Source organism: Pan paniscus, chromosome 2 (assembly GCF_029289425.2).
Source record: "Pan paniscus chromosome 2, NHGRI_mPanPan1-v2.0_pri, whole genome shotgun sequence".
NCBI lineage: Eukaryota > Metazoa > Chordata > Mammalia > Primates > Hominidae > Pan > Pan paniscus.
Window position 1 is genome coordinate 40,200,602 of NC_085926.1, and position 21,724 is coordinate 40,222,325.

General features: G+C 39.8%; 1 protein-coding gene across 5 annotated transcripts in view; it reads left to right on the forward strand.

Moving 5' to 3' along the window:
* The window catches only part of MYRIP (myosin VIIA and Rab interacting protein), a 448,068-nt gene extending 429,249 nt beyond the window's left edge, over positions 1-18,819 (forward strand). For all 5 annotated transcript variants that reach the window (XM_063602745.1, XM_063602744.1, XM_034956167.4 and 2 more), the window contains 5 exons: positions 2,814-2,975; positions 8,708-8,812; positions 8,925-8,985; positions 10,355-10,473; positions 16,637-18,819. In XM_063602745.1, the coding sequence (XP_063458815.1) occupies positions 2,814-2,975; positions 8,708-8,812; positions 8,925-8,985; positions 10,355-10,473; positions 16,637-16,669 (480 nt within the window). In that variant the 3' untranslated portion in view covers positions 16,670-18,819. The remainder of the gene's footprint in view (positions 1-2,813; positions 2,976-8,707; positions 8,813-8,924; positions 8,986-10,354; positions 10,474-16,636) is intronic.
* The last annotated feature ends 2,905 nt before the right edge of the window (positions 18,820-21,724 follow it).

Here is a 21,724-nt window from a genome sequence, read left to right on the forward strand (position 1 = left end):
AATCACAAATAGATGTTTCATTAAGGAAACACCTATTCTTATGCCTTGAACCACTCTGAGAAAGCCTTGTTGAACCAAGAGCCAGTGAATGCAATCACAGGCATCAATGACTAGAGTTTGAAGGGGTCATAGATTACTCAGACATGGTAACCATAGTTCTCACCAAAAGTGGACCTTAACTTGCCAAGCAAGTCCAAGTGAATATTTTTCAAATGGGTTATGTTTTATAAAGCTAGAATAACATTTTCATCATATAGCATGTTACCTTTTGTTATTTCAAGCCAGCCACAGAGCCAATATCATATCCATCTATAACCATAGTAACTCTAGTACCTTTATGTTAAAATCTGAAATACAAAATGTTATAACATTCCAACTGAGATTATCACAGCATCGTAGGGCAAGGAGGATAAAGGCAAGGGAACTAGCTTCAGCCCTCCTGAGATCACTTCTAGGCTCCACCAGTCCCCAGCTGTGAGACCTCAGAAAGTCACTAAACCTTCCTAGAGCAAAAAAATTCTCATCTTGAACACAGTGATTATAATAGTCTCTACCTCAAGGGTTGCTATGAGCATATATAAGTCACATAAAACCCTTGGCTTAGCCACTGGCTCAATAAATTAATGCTGTCATCATCATCATCATCATCATCCCCACCATCATCATCATTATCCTCCTCCAGTCCTTTAGGCACCATCACTTTGGCTGTAAATTCCTGTTCAGCTGGTATCAGTGCCAAACCACTAAATCTCTTCTGCCTCCTGGTGCCAGGAAAGTAGGCTTTTAGTGAACACAGAGTAAAACATGAACATTCTGGCCTTGCTGAGGGCTTGGAGCTTTTTCATCTTGCTTTGTCTTGGCAGGAAAAAAAAAAAAAGGAAGATTAGTGAATGAACATGTTGAAGATGTAAATAGCAATCAGGTTGATGCACATCCCAGGGTGTGATGACATTGAGTTTTGCATGTTTCTGCTAAAATCAAGGTTCCAAGACCTTAGTTATGTCAAGTTATGTTTAACCATTGCCATGCTTAAATTATTTCGTTTCACTTAAATAACTCCAAATGTTGTCTCATTGTGTAAAACTGTAGATTTATATTTTAAATTATCTTATTAAAATAAATTTACTTTTTTGGTGTAGATAGGGAAAAGTATTAAAAAAGTATGATAAACTTCAAACCTCTCTCTCTGTTTCTCCCCCTTTTCCCCACCCCCAATTATTTTTTTACCCTCTAAAGGGAAGTTTTTCAACTTGAGAAATTTTGTGATACATTATTTGAATAATTTCTTCACTCAAATACCTTTGAAATACTTATCATTTCTTTCATTTGACAATAAAGAATCATTTCTTGCTTTAAAAACAAAAATAAATGGCTAAGATTAAATTGTGAAGATCTCTTAGAAACAGAATTTCTCTGTATGAAACAGAATTACATATTCAGCATATAATAAAGAAATATAAAACAAAAGATAAATGGAAGTGTGGCAATTCCCATCAGACATTTGATTCATGGCCCCTGTATGACTGGTGAATCATTTGATGTGACATCTTCTGTACCAGTCACTGCTGAAAGCTCCCACAGCCCAGGTAATTATGCCTGATGATGATGCACAAATTTGCTTTCATCAAACCTGTACCTGCCTTTGCTCCACCTTGAAATGTTTTGTAAAATTGCCAGTTTTAAAACAGATGAGTGAATCATGCCAAGGAATTGACAGAGTGGGAACATCTCAGGCTTCTTTCCCTCACCAACACAGCATCACTAAGTGTAAAAAAAAAAAAAAAAAGTGCATGACTAGTGTACCTGAGCTCTTGACTCATCTTCAACTCTGCTATATTTTTAACTCAAGTTAAGGAAACTGTTAAAGTCTTGGCCATATGTTTCATTCAAATCAACTCTAAATTGCTGTGATTACAGGTTTAGGATTTTATATATGTTGATTAAACCTCAAGAACCTCTCTTTAAGTAATTACTTTCTTTAGATACATCTCATTTCTTGTGTTGTTGGCTGCTTCATCACATTATTGATTAGGGTGAGGGGGTATTTGTTTCATTCACCCTGGCCCACATCCCTTAGTCTGAATTATTTCAAGGATTTCACCTTGCTCACTTTTATGGGAATAACCTTATAAACTTGTAAGTAAAAAATGTTTCTTTTTCTTAAATTTCTTTATCAGACTTGCTCTCTTATTTTTAACAGCTCTCAACAATTGTCCTAATTGACAGATAAATAGATACATGCTTCTCTTAACATCACACTATTTTCTAAGAAATATTTTTCTATTACAAACTTCAGGTTTATTTTAATTCCCTTAACCTCGTTGAAGCATGCAGAAGCTAATTAATCAGAGAGAATTCACTCAAAATTTGTAATTATTTTAAATTATTTCCCCTCTTTCTTGTTTTCTGATTTTTTTCTCAATTACTAAATGCCAACCAAAAATTGTATTGGCAAAACTCCATCATGAGTCTCTTTGTTTCTTCTTTATAGTCATTTTTATAGTCACTGGACCAATACACAATTTGCATAGCTGATGTCATGTATTTTGTACTATTTGAACAAAAGCAACTTTGAAATGCTTTTTCTTACAGGAAAGTTTGTGGGAGAGGGAAGGTGTGGTTGACAGTGAGGGGTGTCAAGACCTCACACATTTAAGTGTGAAGAACGTTTATAAATGTTATAAAAATAACATCCCCCCTGCAATGTGAAGTCCAGTTCTCTCACTCCCCTGAATTGCTGGGGTCCCCTCAAGGGACCCCCAACCAGTCCCAAGTCTGCAGACATGAACTCAAATGTAGCACTGTCTCTACAGGTATACCTGGCAGCAGGCACTGTGTATGGACTGGAGACCCAGCTGACTGAGCTAGAAGATGCCGCCCGCTGCATCCACAGCGGCACTGATGAGACCCATCTGGCGGATCTGGAGGACCAGGTGGCCACGGCTGCAGCCCAAGTCCACCATGCTGAACTCCAGGTGAGAACTCTCCTCTCTGCCCACATGGGTCCTGCAGGGTGAAACAGGGAGCCCCATGTTCTACAAGAATCACTTTAAAGCCATTGTATCTATCAGCTCCCATCATCTCCAGCATGTTTGCATGGATACAGTCCTTCCAGATGGATTCCACCAAATTCTCCCTTTAAAAGTGTAGTCCTCTTCTCTGCCAAATTAAAGTCTCAATAATATATTGGATGCCCTTTAAACCTTATACCAGTTTCCTCTTTGAGAAGTTTCCTGACCCATACATAGGTCTCTCTACTATACAGGTTTCCATTCCACTCCAAGACCATCCTTTTCTGACCCTTGTCACACTGTTGATTACTTATTAAGTAAGTAATATTATTAAGTAATATTCCCCATTATAGACTGAAAGCTCCATGAGAATAGAACTATAGCTGTGTGGCTTAACATGTAACTCCAGTGCCTAGCACAATACCTGGCACAGATTTAGCACACAATAAAAATGGGGTGAACAAATGAAGGAAATTGGAAGCATAGATTTCTCAGGACAATATTTTTCATGAGGAACAGGGAGGATTTAGATACGGCTATTTCAGAACTGATTGACATAGTCTCTATAACTTTGTGACTATGGCTGTTTGAAGTTTTCACAGATATTCCCGTAGCCTTTGACTCTATAAATCAAAATTGACCATGGATTAAGCCACTGATTTTCAAACTAGGGTCTACAGATATATTCTTGGGACCCATGACAATTTTTTTCTTTAAAAGGGCTCCATGTAGGCCAGGCATAGTGGCTCACGCCTGTAATCCCAGCACTTTGGGAGGCCGAGGCGGGTGGATCACAGGTCAGGAGATCGAGACCATCCTGGCTAACGCAGTGAAACCCCATCTCTACTAAAAATACAAAAAAATTAGCCGGGAGTGGTGGCGGGCGCCTGTAGTCCCAGCTACTTGGGAGACTGAGGCAGGAGAATGGCATGAACCCGGGAGGCAGAGCTTGCAGTGAGCCAAGATTGCACCACTGCACTCCAGCCTGGGGCAACAGAGTGAGACTCCATCTCCAAAAAAAAAAAAAAAAGGGCTCCATGTGTTACTCAAGTTTGAGAGACACTCGTCTCTGCAGCTTGAAAAAAAAAAAAAAAGGGGCTCCATGTGTTACTCAAGTTTGAGAGACACTCGTCTCTGCAGCTTGAGTTCAGTATAGACCCCTGGTTTGCTGATTTTTTTTTTTTTTTTTTTTTTTTTTGAGACAGAGTCTTACTCTGTCACCCAGGCTGGAGTACAGTGGCATGATCTTGGCTCACTGCAACATTCACCTCCCTGGTTCAAGCAATTCCCCGCCTCAGCCTCCTGAGTAGCTGGGATTACAAGTGCACGCCACCACGCCCAGCTAATTTTTTTTTTTTTTTGTATTTTTAGTAGAGACGGGGGTTTCACCATGTTGGCCAGACTGGTCTCGAACTCCTGACCTCAGGCGATCCACCCGCCTTGGCCTCCCAAAGTGCTGGGATTACAGGTGTGAGCCACTGCAATAGATCCTGCATCTTAAAACTGAATCATTGGGAGAACTGTGGTCAATAAAACCATATCTAGATAGAGACATAAATCAAAGAAAATGACTGAAGTGAGTCTCAATCATTTTAGAGGGTTTTTTTTTCAGCCAAGATTTAGGATGCACCCAGAAAAAAAGAGACAGAAACCACAGTAGGATCTGTGGCTCACACTTTTTCCAAACAGGATTTTGAGGGTTTCAATATTTAAAGGGGAAAAGTGGGCAGGAGCGGAAAGAGATGGAGGGAAAGAGGGAGGGTTTGGTGACATTCTTGTGAATCTGCCCATTGCACATGAAAAGGAGGGGGTAAAGGGAATGGTCAACTATGTATTCATCTTGCACTCAGTAAATCTGTGCTTTACATAAGATAAAGTAAAAGTAAACAGAAGAGAGGAAGCAGTCAAATATGCATTTATTTTCAGGTGGGTGAGGGGACAATTTCTAGTCTCCTCTTGTCCTGTAACCCATGAAGATAAGCTATTAATTTACATTGTCAGGGTGACGGAAGCTGTGAAGACATGTGGCCTTCTATCTGTAGCTATCAGTTTAGGAACAAAAGAAGGAAAGGCAGTTTTGGGGGACAGGGAGGAGGGGGTTGTGACTCAGCTTCCAAAACTTCTCCCTTTTGGCATAGTGAATTGGGGGTCCCGAGATTTTATTTTCATTTCACAGAGACAATGACACTCTCAGGTGGTAATTATTTTAAAAGTAAATATTTTCACTTTATTAAGTCAAAAATACAACTCCTGACATCATTAACCACTCTAGAGAATGAAAAGGCACAATTCTCCACTCTGTGGATGGGGCAATGCTGTGAACTAGAAATGAGATTATCAGATAGATGGCCCTGTTGACTATTATCAGTAAGAATGGCTGAACAGCAATTCTCCTAAAAAAAAAATTATTTTCCATAAATTTCACCCAAGACTTAATCAATTTATTGTCAAAGATATATTAAGTAGAATCAAATCACTTGTTTTCTGTTACATTGTGTAGCAAATACTTCTTGAATGATTTGCAAATACTTCTTGAATGATTTTGCAGGAAGTAATATTTATGGGTGTTTGGGAGGATTTTATTGGATAATTATTCCCCCTTTATTGGATAGTTATTCCCCCTTCCACATTTTTCTAGACTTAAATTATTGTAGCCATGTTTTATGGCAGAAAACTCTAGAGTTCCAAATGTCCATTTTCCATGTGTTTAAATGTGTGCCTATTAATTTTTCATTTATTTTTAAATATTACAATAATGTTATCAATAATTCCCAATGTTCTGTGAGCGTTATTTTGTACTAGGTATTCGTCCTTAATGGTTTACCACATTATTGTATTTATTTTTTTCAGCAACCCCATAAGTGAGCTACTGCTACTATCCTCCTTCTATATCTGAGGAAACTTACCCAAGGTCAAATACCTAGAAAGTGATAAAACCGGGATTTTAATCCAAATTTCGTGACCTCATAGCCCACACTCTTTTTCTTCTTTTGAGACAGAGTCTCACTCTGTCGCCCAGGCTGGGATGCAATGGCACAATCTTGGCTCACTGCAACCTCCGCCTCCTCGGTTCAAGTGATTCTCTTGCCTCAGCCTCCCGAGTAGCTGGGATTACAGGCATGCACCACCACGTCCAGCTAATTTTTGTATTTTTAGTAGAGAGAGGGTTTCATCATATTGGTCAGGCTGGTCTCAAACTCCTGACCTCAAGTAATCCACCAGCCTTGGCCTCCCAAAGTGCTGGGATTACAGGCATGATCCAGCGCCAAACAGCTCACATTCTTAACCAGTCTGTGCTGTGTGGTTTCCTGGGAAATGTGTTGGTCCTGCCCTCAGGCATACACACACTTGCCTAGGTGTCCTTAATTTGCATGGGAGGTTGTTGACCCTGCCTTCAGCTTTGTGGATTATCTCAACTGCACCGCCAGGCATGCGGAAATTCTCCCCACCAGGCTAACTGGTGCCAGAGAATGAAGCCTCCAACTCCCTGTTGTCTGTTCTCACCCAAAGTCTAGTTTCACAGAGGATTTCTTGCAGGATGGTAGGAGGGTCCCCATTGAGGGGGGTACATATGCTAAATTTTGTTCTTGGTAATATTAGGACAGAGTCTAAGGATGCTATCAACTTAAAGTCTACCTTTGAGACAGAGTGCCGTTATCCAGTGCTGAAAGAGACTGCAGAATGACCCTTGTGGAGCATGCTAAGGGTGCTGTCCACTGCATCATGCAAGGTTGTCTCTATGAGGGTTCCTGGAGAAAGCTTCTCTTAACTCCTAGTATCAGGAAAAGCTGTTCTTCTGAGTACTTGGTCTTCGATCTTGTGGACATGGAGCTCTTGGCTTTGGCTCCCAGGAAACTCAGAGCTGAATTGGTCATCCCCTTCTAGCAAATGTATAGCTCCTTGGACATGCAGTTCTAGAAGTGGGACATAATTATATAGAGACATAATTGAAGTGGGACATAATTATACAGAGAGAGAAGATACAGGCAAAATCAGCCCTCAGTAGCCTCCTCTTTCTTTGTCCTTTGTCCTATGGACTGAAACCTGAAAAATTAGCCCTTTCTTATTCCAGAACCTGATAGTCCACAAATGAAGAGGTCAGCAGCTTGCTTTCCCATTGACCTTGTCTTTCCCAGGGCCCTCTGAGCAAGGCCCTCCATCAAAACTGCTTCCAGGGAAGAATGTGAGCATCTAATCCACACCAGTTGCTTATGACTGGTAAAAGCTTAGCCTGCAACTTTTCTCAGAGGCTTGTGTAATTTATTGGTTCATAAACCAAAAGAATGCAGTTCTTAATGTGAAATTTGAAGATTAAGAACAGAAAGGCATCTGGGGACCAGGAAGGGAAGGACTCAAGTGGCGCCTTCTGGGGCTGGCTACTGGGTAGCTTGTAATTCTCTTACCAGCTGCCACAGACTTGGCCTTCACCTACCTCCTCCTCCTTTTCTGACCATGACTGCCACCCCTCAGGGGTAGGGGATGCATCTTCCAAATTTGCTGACCCTTCAGTCTTTCTGTGTACCTCCTATAGCTCCTATCACAGTAGACTTTGTTCAAAGAAGCCCTCAGTAAGTGACAGCAGAATTCAAATTTGTCTTGAGTAGCACAGAATTGTGGAGGGCTGAGAGGCAATGGAGACCTCATGTGTGGAGCACACACACACATTGGCTAGGGTCTACCATCAGCTTATTGTCTGATTCCCTAACAACACTCAGAATGTACCATCTCAGCAGAATCTTGACCTCTTCCCTTGACTCTGCTAGCCTTTCCCTGCCTTTTCCAGCGTCCCCCATGCTGGGTGTTGGCACATCCTCTCAGACTGTGGCAATGTGACAAGAGCATGGCCACTGACATGAATTCCATGCACTGCCCAGATTGGCTGTGAGATGATGGGTGTATCACTTGTCCCTTTGAGCCAGTTTCCTTATCTGTGAAACCAAGATAATGGTACTTACTTCATAGAATTATTTAAAACACTTAGCATGGTTCCTGGCACATGATAATGCCCTTTTCTAAGAGCAGGGACAATATCTTCATTTCTGGAGACAGGGGAGGACCAGGGTTCTCTCTGGGCACTAAGTGGGTTCTTACTTTCCATTTCTGCATTCAGACTCTGCTGAAAGAAAATCTGAGCTCTCTCTTGACCTTCCCATGTTACAAATTAGGAAAATGATGCCCAGAGAGGGGAGAGAGTTTCTCAAGGCTGGTTGGCTTCTTAATGGAGGAGATGGACTTGAACCAGGGCCCACTAGGCCTCCCTTCTAAAACCTGGTGCTGTGGTTTTGGATTCATGAAGTTATGGAAGAAGAAAGCAGGACATATAAATGACTATAACAGGACATATAAATCCTATGACTTCCCTGACCACTCCTCACCCCCATGCTGAGCCAGGTGGCCCTGGGCCAGGGTCCCCATCGTGTCCCCAGGCTTTCATTTATCCCCAGGCATACTCTGACAGGATTGTTGACATGCTCTAGAGCTAACAAACTAGAAATTTAAACTTATAAAGAAAGGCCTGTGTTTTATTTTCTTGCTACACACTAGATAGATAGAGAAGTGTTTGGTAGAAGTTGAATGAATGAATGAATGAGCATACATCAAAACAGATTTGTCTTTATAAATTCTTAACACTTTTAAGAAATATTTTCCCCTTCCGTATTTTCTCCCTGCCAATCTTGTCTTTCTGTTGCTTTAAGATTTCGGATATTGAGAGCCGGATTTCAGCCCTGACCATTGCAGGATTAAACATAGCACCATGTGTGCGCTTCACAAGAAGACGGGATCAGAAGCAAAGGACCCAGGTGTGTTTGTCCCTTTCTCCCTCTGTTGGAATGTTACATGGCTTGGAAAATTTAGAAGATAAAATATCTTTGGCTCTGCAAAGGTATATTGCTCATTGTGTTCTGTTTGTAGGTACAAACCATAGATACATCAAGGCAGCAAAGGAGGAAACTGCCTGCTCCACCGGTGAAAGGTATGCTAAATTAAAACCACAAAGCTACCCAAAAATTAAGCCTGAATCATTTACTTTGGGTAACACAGAGACCTGAGTTTGAGAATTAGATCTAATGGAGCATTCTCACACAGAATTGCTCTTGTCTATCTTGATTTGGGTCCCCCCAGAAGCAAACCCTGGGACAAGGATAGGAGTGAAAGTAGCTTGTTTGGAAGGTGCACTGCTAGAGAAGAAGATAAATGATTCAGAGAAAGAAATTAAGTCAATCAATACAGGGTACTTGAATTAGGAGTTATTTCTTTGGGCAAATAAGGCTAAGTCCTCCTGGTGACCTCTGGGAGACAATGTTGGCTGCACCTCAGAGTTTTCTGCCCAAAGGGCAGGGAGATGGGATATTTGTTCTAAAACTCCCATCCATCTCTGGCTGAGAGTTACTTCTAGAGGCATTAACTCCCTGGTACTTCTGACCTGCCCCATGCATGAGCCAAGACAGAGTGGTGGTACTTGCTGTAGGATCTGTTGGAATATGCTGGAATGGTGACTGTCAAAGAGAAGTGAACAGAACACCAAAAGTATCTGCCACAGTGTCCAATCTAGAAAGGATCTGGCAATGCTAGTCATGTCGCCTTTATCTAATGGACATTTTCAACAAATGCCCCAGGTTCAGAAGCCACAAAAGGGTGATACCAAACTAGAAGTTTAGATTTACAAATTAGAGGAGTAGAAAGTCCAAAAATGTGCATTTGGGCCTTGGTTCTGCTATTGATCATTTAACAAACATTTATTGAATGTTTATAATCTACAAAACTGTATGCAGTTAAAATTTATCACAGATTCACAGTCCTTTATTTGAAACCCTTGGGTCCCTGTGTGCTTCATAATTTCTTGGGCGTTAGAAAGGTAATATAGTACATGTGTTGTATATTTCTTTACACCCCCCATGGCATCTAGGCAGCATCTGAAAATCAAACAAACACATGAATATCCTTACAGCAGAGCACAAAAACATTTGCACTCCATGAGATGGACAAGGACATTAAATGGCCTCATGTCAGTTCAGGTTTTATAATCAGATTCTTTTGGCTCCAAAGTTGTAAAAATTTGCAAGTTTTAGAACCTTTTCTATTTCAGGACTGCACATAAGTATTTATGAACTGTACTGGGTTATCTCTGAGCTATTGTTCCACAGAAAGCTATCAACGATGCCCTAACTTATTTGTCCATCATAAAAATAAACACAAAACAAAAAGATCCCATAGTCAATCAAACACAGTACAGGAATGAGATTCCAAGTCTAGAACAAAAGTCTGAGTAATCTGGCCACCTTTTTTCCTTAACAATCAGTCCATCTTCTGGGTAACATTTTTTCCCATTTATTTCCTTTTAGCTGAAAAAATTGAGACATCTTCAGTGACTACCATTAAAACATTTAACCACAACTTCATTCTCCAAGGCTCCTCAACAAACAGGACTAAGGAAAGGAAAGGCACCACCAAGGATTTGATGGTAAATATCATCTCTGTCTTAATGTTCAACGCTTTCACTGTTGATGGTACCTCCACTCTGCAGCCTTTCCTTCTGTAGCTCCCGCATCAGAACCCCCAAAAAGTATCCTTCCTCCGTGGTCTTATGGTCTGTTGGATTTGACTGGGGGGTGCATTTAGCAGTAAACCAAGAGCAGAGTGCTTGGTTGAATAAGGCCATGAAGCACACACACACCGCCGGTCACCCTCCTCAACTGTTACTCTAGAAATCACTATTACTAATAACTTTCTACGCAAGTATAGAGGAAATAAGTCGTAACATGGTAAGTGTACTGGAAATTGCACTTGAACATACCAAAATGTAGCTTAACCCAAAGCATCCGGCTTACACCCGGAAGATTTCATCATGACCTAATCACTTTGAGCCAACTCTGGCCCCAAACCTTGCTAAAAATATTATCAACTATCTTAAACCATTTACCTTAGACAAAAGTATAGGCGATAGAAATTTTTACCCTGGCACAATAGACATAGCACCGTAAGGGAAATATGAAAGAACTGTATCAAGCACTAAAAAGCAAAGACAAGCCCTTATACCTTCTGCATAATGTATTAACTAGAAATAACTATACACAGAGAACTTTAGCCAAGTCCCCCGAAACCAGATGAACTACTCAAGAACAGCTGAAAGAGCACACTCACCTATGTGGCAAAATAGTGGGAAGATGCATGAGTAGCGGTCACAAGCCTACCAAGACTGTTGATAGCTGGTTGTCCAAGATAGAATCTTAGTTCAGCTTTAAACTTGCCCACAGAATTACTTAATCTCCCTGTAAGTTTAACTGTTAGTCTAAAGAGGGACAGCTCTTTAGACCCTAGGAAACAACCTTCCTACAGAGAGTAAAAAATATTACCACCATAGTTGGCCCAAAAGCAGCCACCGATTAAGAAAGCGTTTAAGCTCAACAGCTAACTATCTTAAATTCTAATCAGTCTACTGAACTCCTAACATCACATTGGACTAATCTATTACTTTATAGAAGCAATAATGTTAATGTAAGTAACATGAAGACATTCTCCATTGCATAAGCTTACATCAGACCAGAATAACCCACTGACAGTTAACAGCCTAATATTAATAACCGATATAAGAAGCACCCTATTATTTACACTGTTAACCCAACACAGGTATGCTCTAAGGAGAGATTACAAAAAGTAAAAGGAATTCAGCAAATCTTACCCCGCTTGTTTACCAAAAACATCACCTCTAGCATTACCAGTATTAGAGTCACTGCCTGCCCAGTGACATATGTTCAACAGCCGCGGTATCCTGACCATGCAAAGGTAGCATAATCACTTGTTCCCTAAATAGGGACTTGTATGAATGGCCATATGAAGGTTCAGCTGTCTCTTACTTTTAATCAGTGAAATTGACCTATTCATGAAGAGGCGGATATAAACAAATAAGACGAGAAAACCCTATGGAGCTTTAATTCATTAATGCAAATAAAAACTCAAACAAGCCTACAGGCCCTAGCCTACTATCCCTGCATTAAAAAATTTGGTAGGGGTGAACTTGGAGCATAATTCAACCTCCAAACAAACAACCTAAACTAAGATCGCACTAGTCTTAGTGAGTTAATACACATTGACCCAATAATTTGATCAACGGAATAAGTTACCTTAGGGATAGCAGCGCAATCCCATTCTAGAATCCATATTGACAATAGAGTTTACAACCTCAATGTTGGATCAGGACATCCTAACGGTGTAGCCGCTATTAAGGGTTCATTTAGCAGTAGGGACGGGGGTTCTACAACTAAGTGAGTAACATCCTACCTGCTATATACCTCTTTAATATGTGGGTATATCCTCTCAACTGTATCTCTAGCTCCTTGGAGGAAGCAGGTTTGATATAAGAGAAATGAAAATATGTAAATGGAAGATTAAGGTCTGGTTGAGGTGTAACAATTTTTATTCTGTTTTCAGTCCATATTCACTCTTCCTTAAATTTTTCATTAGCCATTAATGCTGTGTTCCTGAAAAAAGTCAGCAGCTACTCCTAAATGTAGCAAAGGAAGAGACAGTAAATAATTTGCATGAACTCTAGAAATTATACAGAAAGGACTGTTGGCTCTTTTGCTTAAAAACTGTCAATCGAGAAAAATAACGAGACAAGTCCCTATCATTTTATGAGGTTTATTTGCCAAAGTTAAGGATGTGCACACAGGAGACAGGTCTATGCCTTTCTCCGAAGGTGATTTTGAGGGCTCCAAATTTAAAAGGGAAAGGGCAGGCTATTGAGAAGTACACAATTTTCATGTAAGAGGAGGGTAGGGAAAAATAGTCATTCATGCCTTTGTCTGGCTCAGTGAATCTGCATTTTTTTTTACATCAGGTGACACAGACAAATGGGGCAGAGGAATAATGCAGGGAATCTGCATTTTTACAGCAGATAATATAGAAAAAGTGGGGCAGGAGAACAATCAGATATGCATTTGTGTCTGGTGGGGGTGGGGGCGGGGTGACTGCACCTGTAAAGATAAGCTATCAATTTGCATTGCTATGGTGAAATTTTAACAGAAACACCTTAGGGTACAGATCTTGGAGCTCACTAGGAATTTCCATGTGGGCAAAATATGGGGGAGGCATATAGCTTTTCATCTTGTAGCCATCTTATTTAGGAACCGAAAGGAGAGGCAGGCTTGCATGACCCAGTTCTCAGCTTGACTTTTCCCTTTAGCTTAGCAATTTGGGAACCCCCCCCCCACATTTATTTTCCTTTCACAAAACCAACATACATGTCAAAATGTTGGCAAATGCTTGATGCTGCTTACATAGAAAATTATCATCTAACTAAGCTGCCTCAGTGATACCAGTTAAGCGGAGGGCAGATCATGTCTGAGATGACAAGACTAAAACAAGGACAAATTTATTTTGTTACCTTTTATCCTTCACCCATTCCTCCCTTCCTCCCTGTCATTGTCCCTGTCTCATGAGGATAGAAGCACCACGTAATGGCATAATGGTGGATACATCCTTTTGAAATAAAAGTTACTCTCAGGCATTACATGGCAATAGCTCTACTCACTGCCTTCTCTTCATTGGTCAGCCATTAACCCTGACCTTTTAAAGTCTAATTCCCTTGCTTCTGACCATTATTTCACAGAGCGGAAAAAGATGCATTATCACACTAAAAGGGCAGACCACTAGTGTCAGGGAAGGAACTGGTTATAAATAAGAAAGTTAAAAATAAATTGTCTTTCATAGAGACAGGACATGAATTGGTGGCTGCCAGAGGTTGTGGGAAGGGGGAACAGGAAGAAACTCCTTAATGAGTAAGGGGTTTTACTTTACAGTGACAGAAATTTATTGAAACTAGATAAAGGTGGTAGTTGTACAACCTCGTGAACATACTAAATGCCACCAAATTGTTCACTTTAGAATGGTTTATTTTATGTTAAATGGTTTATTTTATGTTATGTGGCTTTCACCTCAATATGTTTTTTAAATAAAATAAAAATAAATTACCTTAAAGTAACACAGAAAGGTTAAAAACGAAAGAAAGAACAGACAATATTTACTAAACAAATAAAAGCAAAATAGGGCAGAAATAAGAAATAATTACTTTCAAAGAAAGGAGAATTCCAGATAAAAAGCATTGAGAGAAAACAAGGAGGAAAGATGTTTAAATTTTGATAAAATAAAGTAGTTAAGTCATGAGCCTTTCTTGATTTGGCAGATAATAGAGCAACACAATTTATGGTGCAACGGTTGGTGACTTTAAAACTCCCTTGTCGGCCTTTGACAGCCCAAATAACCCATAAATAAATACAAATTAGAGAATAGTGTAACTGTTAAGCTTTAATTAAGATGTTTATCTAACTTTATGCTTTATAGATCATTCACTGTCTTTCCAGGCATCAATGGACCGTTTATAAAAATTGACTTTATACCAAATCACAAAGAATACCTCAATAAATTCCAAAAAGTAAACAAACCCTCTATGATAACAATGCCAAACATAATCTAGGGCAGTGCTGTCTAATAGAACTTTGTGTAATGAGGGTAATGGTCTATATCTGCAGTGACTAGTACAGTGGCCACTAGCCACGTGTGGCTATTGAGCACTTGAAATGTGGCTACTGCATTGAGGGAACTGATTTTTAAATTTTAGTTAATCTGAATGTAAATAGCCACATGTAGCTAGTGGCCACCATGTTGGACAGGGCCAATCTAGAAAATCAGAACAAAAGTTAAAAAACAGAAACCCTACTTAGAAGTTAAAAAGCACTTGTACTCATATACACAACTGTCCATACACATACACATGCAACACACACACTTCAAAATAACTACTGAATTAGAAAAATCCACAGGGCACTTACAAAATGAAAACATTACATATATCAAAGCAAATAGGATACATATAAAACTACACTGCGTCAAATTTATAATATTAAATATTTTGTTCCTTGTTAAAGAAAATTCCCAACATCAAAAATAAACCCAAAAAACATTTAATTAAGACCAGAAATTATAGAAATGATCTCTCTACATCTACATCTAGAAGTTGATTATTTGAAAAAAAAAAAATTTTGTAAGTCACATAAACTGAAAACAAGATTATATAAAAGGATGTCAATTTTTTATATATACAATGTGATGTAAAACTATTCTGATAAATTTAGAATCAGTACTAGTCAAATCAGAATCAAATCAGAAAAATAGCAAAAACTAACTTAAGAAATAAAAAGAAACTTAAAATTTATTAAACCTTTCAAAAACATTCTGTGGCCAAATGATTTTGCTGATTTTTTTTTTAAGGAACAATTCCCATACCATATAAAATATTCCAGGTCATCAAAATATTGAAAACTAAAAGATTCATGTTGTGAAGCTATCATAACCTCAATCATGAAAGCCTGCTCCGTGGCTAGTAAGCATGTATACATGTTCTGTGCCCATCACACACAGGCACATACAGACACACAAAAATCGTTACACCAGTTGTACTTCTTCAGAGATGAAGAATATGAAATAAAATATTAGCCAATTAAAGAAAAGTGCATTCAGTAATAAATTACAGTAGGCCAAGCAAGGTGGCTCACACCTATAATTCCAGCACTTTGGGAGACCAAAGTGGGAGGATCACTTGAGGCCAGGAGTTCAAGACCAGCCTGGGCAACATAGTGAGACCTGTCTTTACAAAAAATAAAAAGTTAGCCAGTCATGGTGGCATATGCCTGTAGTCCCAGCTACTGGAAAGGCTAAGGCGGGGATCCCCTAAGCCCAGAAGTTTGAGGTTGCAGTGAGCTATGATTGCACCACTGCACTCCAGCCTGAGCAACAGAGTGAGACCCTGTCTCTAAGAATGAATGAAAAAATAAATAACAGGTAGGTTTTGTGGGAATGCAAGGATAGCTTAAATACTGTGATATCAATCCCATTTATGCTGGAAATTGCAGTTTTTTGAATTTTTGCATGAGTGAAAAATCAGACCTTGGTGATGACCTTGAGCAGTAGGATATAAATAACTCTCACATGCTTAGCATTCCAATAATGGAACACTAGGCATAAGTGGATTTTAATAAATCACATCAACAGTTCAATAAGAAAAGTCATTTCTTCCCAAATTAATTTGTAGCTTAATCCAATTTTCATAAAAAACTCGGTGAAATTTTCCTTGAATTAAAGTTCATATAATAATAAATCAGAAAGAATAGACAAAAGCACTTTGCAAAATTACAAAGATTTTCCTCCCAGATTTTAAGACAAATTAAAAGCTGAAATGAAACTGATCATTAATGAAATAGCCCAGAAATAGATACAACCACATATGAGAATGTGTTATATTATCTTTATAAAAGATTTAGAAACTAGTAAAGAAGGTATGGATTATTAAACAAACAAGAACACTGTGCTTGGAATACTGGACATTGGGATGGTAGTGGGAAAGAAAGCACATTCGATCATTACCTTATTCCAAATACCAAAATTAATTTCGGGTGGATTAAGAAGCATGCATTTAAAAATGACAACAGTTTCTAAATGTTGTGAAACATCTAACTGGTCAATAAGCATGAATAGCTTTTGATATTAAAAAGCAGTAAACATTATTTTTCATTGCTTCTTCTCACTCTTCCCAAGTGGCTGATGGGAGTGTGTTCAATGTCTCACCTCAGGAGCCTGCTCTGGAGTCAGCTGTGATGTACTGACACCATGGAATTCCACTGCCAGTGACCCACTGCCTCCGGCCGTACACGACAGTGCCTTGACCCAACAGCCATCGAGTACTGTATGTATTTCCACCTGAGGAGAAGGCCTGGGGAGGCCACAGTGCACCATTGCACAGGGCTGTCCTGATACCTCATCCAGAAAGCCGTCTCAGACTTCAGCACTGCGGTCTTGCCCACTCTCTGCCTTAGGCTCCCAGGGGAATCCAAGACAGAAAATGAAGACACTGGCTTCCAACAGCAGCGCTCCATGTTTAAGATACATATTTTCCCTGTTTGCTTTGCTACTGTATGTTGACTTTAATATCTTTTTTTAAATACATTTGATTCAGCTAGTATTCCATGTCAACAATTTTTCCAAAGGAAAACTGCTGGAGGGAGGTGGAGGGAGGAAGGTGGGAATTATTATTTAATACATCATTAATGCTTATTAATCTCTCACAAGCATCTTTGTCTTGCAAATCCTAAGGGAAAAGCAAGTCCCTGCAGTGAGCACTAGGGACAGTCTAATTTGGGGATTGCTCAACCATCAAGACTGCAGGTCTCCCTTCAGCCACCTCCTTCCTGCTAAAAGCTTAGCCTACCACACTACCAGTCATTCTCATCGCTTTGCAATCACAAGCCACAGGATGAGAAGTTCTGACTCACTCATGCCATGCCCAGGGCTATCTGAAACAATGTCTCATTAAGAATTTAGGGTTCTTCCATGGGCTTACTGACAGTTGCCCAAATCTGAAGGGGAAAGGGTCTTGAGAAAGACCATCATTGGCTCAACTTTAGGGCACTGTCCAGAGTCAACATGATGTGGTTTAGCAATGATCACATCTAAACAAAGTTTAGGTAAATGAATTATCGCAGAGAAAAACCACATGAGAAAATTTTTGTACTCCAAATTTACTTCCCAATAAATATTCAGCAAAGTAGTAAAATGACCTTAAAGATAAAAATGATTAGGGAATAGCCTTAGAAAATTTATAGGTATAAAAAATTCAAGGACAAACTGCATTTAATGGACACAAGAATCGACTCTAACTCCATGTCTGTGGTTTCTTTGAACCCGTATCAAATATATGACTATTTAGAGTGTTTATAAGAGATAATGGAACTGAAATTTCACTCAATTAATTGGGCATTAACAACCTTCTTTTATGTTTGTTCCTGATATAGTCTGAATCTTAGGAAGAAGGTAAAAGAAAGGAGGCAAGAGAATAGTTATGATGAATATGTGTAAAGTGCCTACTCTGAAGGAGGCAATGGTCTTCTCATTTGAATCCTTATGGCAACCTTATTCAATAGGTTTTCCCATATTTCAGATTTAATAACTGAAGGCCAGAGAGATTAATTTGCCAAAGCCACACCTTTATGCTAATTATGATTGGAATGCATCACAAAAGCCTAACTCTGTTGTTTTCAACCTCTATGTTATTTTGCTGCTATGTGCATTTCCAGATCTGATTTTCTGCTGACTTGTGTGCTATGATCCACTCCTGATGGGGGTCTACATTAATCTTCCAGTACTCCTTGCTGATGCTGTGTTATGTGTCATCTAACAGAAATGACTCCTTTGAAATAAGTAAATCTTTGGCTTTTTGTTCTGTTGGTGTGATTCAAAGCAAAACAAACAAACAAAAACAAATTTTAAAAACACAACAAAAAAGATTTGACTTCCAAATAGAATGTTTTCTTTAAGAGGCATGAAAAGCAACTATTGTTGTGTTACAGTGTTAAAAATATTCAGTTTTCTTTGACAAAAATGTGTACTGTGTAAGCCTTGCAAACAAAAAACAACAAAAAAGCAGCAGCAGCAGCCTGCTGTGTGGCATCTGAACTTTTATAAAGGTTTCCTTGTGCCAAATAAGTGCAAAGATTTAATTTACTATTAAAAACCATAAGCATATGTTATAGTTCCAGAAGAATTATTTTGTCATCAAGTGATTTTGATCTTTAGTGTCAATATTTATATTTAGATTAATTTTTATAAATGAAAATATTTTAATGGTTTAAGAAAATGAGGACAACAGGATAATATCTTTGATGACTTCTGAAAGTTATGCTTCCCTTCATGTTATATGCACATTGCCAAGAATTACTGTCAAGAGAAATGATAAGTAAAAGTCATTTATGAAAATAAAGATTGTGTGTGTGCAATTTTTTGGTTAAGGGAGACTAGGAGTGAGTAGGGGATAGGGAAAGAAGTCATGTGGCTAGTAACTGGAGGGGCCAAGATTCAATACCTTCCTTCCAGTTATACTGCTCTCCCCTCCATTGCAAGTTGTCCAGACAACAGAATTTCCCAGTGACTACCTCCACTCAAGTGGTCACCCAATCAAGTGGTCACCCAAGTAAGACCAGCAGTTCTCAAAGGGAGGTACAGTGTGATTTTTGCCCCTCAGGGAATATTTGACAATGTCTGGAGACATTTTTGATTGTAACAACTAAGGGTGTGCTGCCAGTGGCATCTAGTAGGCAGAAAACAGGGATACTGCTAAACATCCTACAATGCATAGGACAGCCCCTGTCTTAGTCCATTTCATGTTGCTATAACAGAATAACACAGACTGGGTGGGTGATTTACAAAGAAAAAACTGTATTTCCTATAGTTCTGGAAACTGGGAAGTCTAAGGTCAAAGGGCCTGCATCTAGCAAGGGCCTTCTTGCTGTGTCATCCCATGGCAGAAGGCAGAAGGGTAAGAAAGCATGCATGAGAGAGAGCAAGAGAAAGCCAAACTCACGTTTATAACAAACCCACTCTTACAATAATGAACCAACTCCTATGATAACAATGTTAATCCATTCATAAGGGCAGAACCCTCATGACCTAAACGCTCTTAAAGTTCTCACCTTTCAATACTATTGCACTGGGGATTAAGTTTCTAACACATGAACTTTGGGAGACATTCAAACCATAGCAGCCCCCTACAACGAAGATTAACCTGAAATGTCAATAGTGGTGAGGCTGAGAACCCTGAGTTAGACCCTAGAGGTAAACCTGGACATCAATGGAGAAGCCCCTGTCAACCTCCAGGGGGATTGTGTAGCTGAGCAGGAAGCAGTGACTCTCTCAGTCTTTTGCAGGCTCAGTGGAGGTTGTTGCATCTCTAAGGCTGGCATGCCCAGAGCACTCAAGCCAGACACTGACCCCTGTCATCCCCAAATATGAATACGAACCTTCCACTAACCTAAAATAAATGAATATATGAAAATATTAACAGAAGCCAAGAGCCTCTGCCTGGTGGCTTTATGCAGTAAAGCCAGTATCCCAACATGAGAGTGCATCAGAATCATCTTTCCAAAGATTCTTGTTGAAGGAATCTCTGGAACAACAAACATTCCAGCTTGTTGAAAGACAAATTGCTGGGCTCCACCTCAATGTTTCTGGTTTTTGTTTTGTTTTGTTTGAGATGGTGTCTCCCTCTGTCACCCAGGCTGGAGTGCAGTGGTGCAATCTCAGCTCACTGCAACCTCTGCTTCTCAGGTTCAAGAGATTCTCCTGCCTCAGCCTCCTGAGTAGCTGGGATTACAGGCGCCTACCACCACATCCGGCTGGTTTTTGTATTTTTAGTAGGGACAATGTTTCACCATGTTGGCCAGGCTGGTCTTGAACTCCTGACCTCAAGCAATCTGCCTGCCTCGGCCTCCCAAAGTGCTGGGATTACAGGCATGAGCCACCGCACCCAGCCTCCACCTCAATGTTTCTCATTTACATTTCTAACAAACTTCAGGTGATATTGATGCTGCTGATCTAGGGAGCACACTTTGAGAACCTCCGACCTAGGAGCAAGGTGGAGGGCAACCAACTTGCTTTAAGAGATTCCACCTGCACCTGGGTTATCTTATCCTAGGGAAGCTAATGCTTGGAAAAGCTAGAAAGCCAGGGAGCCGGGATTTAAAGGAAGCTCCCTCAAAACTGTAAAGCCCAAACCTTTCCCCTCCACTCAAAAGTAGGGACTGTCTCTAACTGCACTGCTAGGCAAAGAGGAATCTGAGAAAGAATGTATCCTTCATGGAACAACAACCCAGCCAAACACTAGCTACTGTACTCTCCACATAATTCAAGTAATATTCCATACATTCAACTTCCAGGATAATTAGTATTTAAAGCACATAGTGAACCACAACTAGCAATGTCATGTGACACAGGTAAAGCTATTTTTTCAAAGTATGGAGTAAGTTGAGAATATTCACTAAGGAAATCTCAGGCTGCAGACATTGCTGCTGAGCAGCAGCATGGAATGGAGGTGCAGAGCATGTGAGCAGCACTAACTCACATGCAGCTTGTCAGACAGAGACAGATGGCAGGGAAACAGATCTCCATCACAAGCACCAAGGACTGCTAGGGCACCAAAATTTGTGGTTCAAACAAGAGGCCCAGGAAAAGCTGGGAAAACAGCCCATTTGGCAACAGGGAAAGGGAGGAAGGGCAATCTCAATCATTAGATGCCTGCCATGTGCCAGGCGCTGCTGAGTCCTTATACATCAATTATATCTTTACAATCTCTGAGGAAGTTCACAGCAATCCCACTTTATACCCAAGAAAATGAGGCCCTAAATGGAATTGGTGAATAGGGCAGCATTTTCTAGAACCAAAGTTTCCCTAAACAAATAGTAAGATTGGATCATATCTGGTTGAAATGAGACTTTTCCTAACATAATTTAATATAAAGAAAATACCTGAGGTTATTAAAACAAAATAAATACAGTATTAGTGGTTGTCCACAGAAAGGAACACTGCTGGCTGGTGACAAGGACTCCCTCCTTGACCAAATTATTCAGGCTTCTCTGAGTCCTCTTCTCAACTAGGCCTTGTCCTTGGCCTGCCAACACAAGTTTAGCAAGTCAGTTTAGTGAGAACCCCCACCCTTAATATCTAATCAAGTTCCTCTTAATAATTTTCTATCCACTGATTTCCTCACCAAGTCCATTGGCTAAAAATCCCCAGCTACCTTTGCTATATTCAGAGTTGACTTTGGTTATATGCTGAAGTCTCTCTTCCCTACTGCAATAGCTCAAATAAAATCTGTCTTGCCATTTTTAACA